Raw genomic sequence first — 3,652 nt, 5'->3', positions numbered from 1 at the left:
CAACATTTGGTCCTCTTCAGGACTTTTTACCACCAGGTCGTCGATGTAAACTTCAATATGCTTCCCAATATCCCCAGCGAAGGTCTTGTCCATCAGGCGCTGGTACGTGGCGCCAGCGTTTTTGAGACCGAATGGCATCTTTGTATAACAGAAGATCGTGAGATCGGTCCTGAAAGTTGTCTTGTCTTCGTCTTCAAGCTTCATTTGAACCTGATGGTACCTTTGTAGCAATCCAAGAAGCATTTCCATTTGTATGGCGCGAGGGAGTCTATCTTTTTGTCAATCTCAGGCAAAGAATAGCAATCTTTAGGGCATGCCTTGTTGAGATCAGTATAATCAACGCACATTCGCCATCCTCCGCTAGACTTTTCCACCATTACTGGGTTCGCGACCCAACTTTGATAACGTACTTCTCGCAAGATTCCAGCTTTGAGTAGTTCACATACTTGTTCATTCATTGCTTTGGTTTTGTCTGCCCCTAAGCTGCGCCTTCTTTGGACCTTCGGCTCAACAGAGGGGTAGGTGTTTAAACAATGCTCGGTAATATCGCGCGGGACACCGGTCATGTCTGCCGGGGTCCAAGCGAAGATATCCATTTTCTTGAATAGTAGTTTCTTTAGATGCGTTCTGATATCTGGTGAAATGGCGTGGCCTATCATCGCCGTTTGCTCTGGGTACTTGCAGTTTAACACCCATTTCTCTGGCTCGGTTGTTGAAACCTTTGCCGCTTTTGTTGGGCGCATCTCTTCTGTTGACATCACTTCTTTCTTGGCATAAATAATCGCCACCCCCGTCTTGGTTGGAAACCCTATCGCGGAGTGTGGTGTGGAAGTTACCATGTTTAGCTCACCTTGGGTTTCTCTCCCAATCAACACATCATGCCTTGATTTGACAGGCATCACCATGAAGTTTACGTTTGTTGTTCTTGAATGCTTCCCGTCAGAGAGCGTGATGGGGAAGCTTATTTGGCCTAGCGGGAAGACCATTTCGTTGCAAAATCCAGACAGTGGGTAATCAACTGGCTCAAGTCTCGCTTTATCATCCTCATCAAACTGATTAAAACACTGCTCCTAGATGATATCAGCTGTACTTCCTGGGTCAATGAAGACGTACTCCGTTTCATAATGGCCGATAATACCGGTAATGACGACGGGTCGAGTGGCGCGAGGGCCGCCGCGCACTACTGGGAAAATGACCTGTTGCTCTTGCCATGAGGGTTCATAAGGGCGCTTGCCCTTCTATTTTGCGCTGTATCTTGGTCCATTAACCATATGGGTTTCCAGGCGTCGGACTTTCTTGTGATTTCCCTCATCATGGCGTTGAATCTGTCGAGTTTCTTTTCGCACGTTTTTCAGCAGGTGGCTTAGCTTCCCGCTTTTTAGTGCTCTCTCAATCTCTTGACGTAAACTGAAGCAATCATCTGTCAGGTGCCCTGTATCTTTCTGGAAGTCGCAGTACAGGTTGGGGTCTTGCCCCTTCTTGTTTGTCATAGGCCTTGGGGCCTTGAAATCATGATTTTCCGTCATCAACACCTCTTTTGGTGTTTTTATGAGCGGAGTCCAGTGCTTTTCTCGGTTATCATCCCTGACTGCTTTCCGATATCCGATTCTATCATTTGTGTCGCGCGCATCTTCTTTGTAGCGCGGCCTCTCTTCATGGCCTCTAGATCTTCCTGATTTCTAGTCGTTGCCCTTGTACTTGTTGCGCTTGTTGTGATCGCGCGAGTTTCCTTTGGAAAATCGGTCGTCAGTATAATGATACTTGTTTCCGGCGAGCGACTCTTCAGTTTGCGCGACTATTTTCGCAGTTTCCATGAGTTTATCCCATTCTTTGGGCATTCCATCTTTCCCGGTGATAGTTCTGATGAGACTATCACAGCGAATGGCTTTCTTGAAGTGGCAACGCATGAGTTGTTCACTTACGCCGCCAATTTCCAAGCACTCCTTGTTGAAGCGAGTGATGAAATCTTCCAAACCCTCGTTATCTCTGTGCCAGATGTCTTCTACCTCGGTTGTGTCACGCTGGTAACATCTCTGTTGACTGAAGTGACTCAAGAACTACGTCTTGAAATCCACCCATGACTTGATCTTTCCCGGAGGAAGGCTGTTGAACTAGGCGCGAGCAGCCCTTGTAAGCGTTTGAATAAACAGATGGCACCACATAGGCATATTCCATCCTCCCATGCAACCTACGCTTGTGAAAATTCTGACATGATCATGGGATCAGTCAATCCGTTAAACTTTCTAACTGTCGGAGGTAACTTCTCTCTTGAAAGTGGCGCAAGCGCAATTTTTGGAATGAACTTTGAATTTTCTGCAACTTCAGCTGGTCTATAGGCGAGGCGAAAGTCTCTTTCCGCCTCTTCAGTGTACCCGACGTGTTGTCTTGGTTTGTAGTATTCATGGTTTTTCTGCAAGCGATTGAAGACTGACGAACCCTCATCATCTTCCCAAGTTGGATCGTTTGGGTCAGTATCCTCCCACTCATTGTTCATGTTGCGTGGCGTGAGCCGGCTATAAACTGGACCTCTTTGAAGGTGTGATGGATAGTCATAGTAGCTTTATGTCTCTCCCCGTGTGTCGCGCGTGTCATGCACGCTTAGTCGTCTGGTAGGGGGAGGTCTATTAACTCTGCCTTGGATGTTTTGCTGTGGGGGTATCTGGCGCGCCCCCTGACTCTGACCCTGGGGAGTAACCAAGGACGGTTCTGCCGTTAAGACTGCTTGCTGTGCGATCAGAGATTGATACGCCGCGTTAATGGTGGTAATATTTTTGGCGTACCACGAGGCTGGAGTTTCGCCCTCTGGTAGCCCTAATAGCACCGAGACGTTCTGAGGTGGAGTCGGGTTTGACGGTCCCTCGCCGTTGTTTCCTGGGGTTACCACCTGAGTGATGCGGGTGATGCTCCCGCGCGGTCCCCCAGTGTTGGTTACTTCGATTTCGCCAATTTCTTCAATGTGCTGGGGTTGGACGTGTTGATTACCCTCGCCCAACACCGCGTTAGAGTTTGCTCCGAAACCAAACTCGGAAATGATTCCTTGACCAGCCATGATCGAAGGAAGAAAAAACGACGAAAAACTCAGAAAAAAGAAGATGAAAGTGGTTGTAAAAAACCGGTGGACGCCAATGAAGAAACACGGAACTAATTGTGGGGTTAATCAGTTGGGTTTATGTTTCTGCCATAGAGGTTAGTCTCCTAATGACTCTCCGAGCTTCGTCCTGAAACGTCTAATCCTGTAAAACAGAACACCGTTACTCATTAAGAGGGGAACATGGGGGTTTCCCTCTTAACCGGGCTCCGGCGTGAGAATAAGCGACTGCTTTGGGGAGAATTAAGTATTGAGAGTGAGAGTAGAGGGAATGGAATGTTTAACCTGTGAAGTGAGTGCCCTATTTATAGCCAGAGAGGTGTAAGAGGATGTGGGCTGATGGGCCTTGGGCCAGGATGTGACAACATAGCGAATATGCTCTTTGTCTCACTGGTGTCGACCGTTAGTGGCTTCTAGAAGTTCTCCGGTGCTGGCGCACCTTGATTGGAGCCACGTGTCACTGCTGTCGGCCTTGCTGTCCATCTGCCTTCGGCAGGCGAGTGGAGATCGTGGGGCAGGTGTCTCTGCTCTTTAATTGGTGCCACGTAGGCGTCCTTCGGTACT

At 48.3% G+C, this 3,652-nt stretch overlaps 1 protein-coding gene across 1 annotated transcript; it reads right to left on the bottom strand.

The window, feature by feature from the left end:
• Positions 1-200: 200 nt before the first annotated feature.
• LOC110924315 lies at positions 201-905 on the bottom strand. Its single transcript, XM_022168338.1, has one exon. It carries the CDS (start codon positions 903-905, stop codon positions 201-203), a length of 705 nt encoding a protein of 234 aa, XP_022024030.1.
• Between the last annotated feature and the right edge of the window lie 2,747 nt (positions 906-3,652).

Source organism: Helianthus annuus, chromosome 17 (genome assembly GCF_002127325.2).
Source record: "Helianthus annuus cultivar XRQ/B chromosome 17, HanXRQr2.0-SUNRISE, whole genome shotgun sequence".
NCBI lineage: Eukaryota > Viridiplantae > Streptophyta > Magnoliopsida > Asterales > Asteraceae > Helianthus > Helianthus annuus.
The sequence above is the reverse complement of the archived record's forward strand: the minus strand, read 5'-3'. Positions and strand labels throughout refer to the sequence as shown.

Bases quoted from the DNA above. Each gene is read 5' to 3' on its own strand.
- LOC110924315 (XM_022168338.1), bottom strand. From the start codon at position 905: ATGGTGATGCCTGTCAAATCAAGGCATGATGTGTTGATTGGGAGAGAA.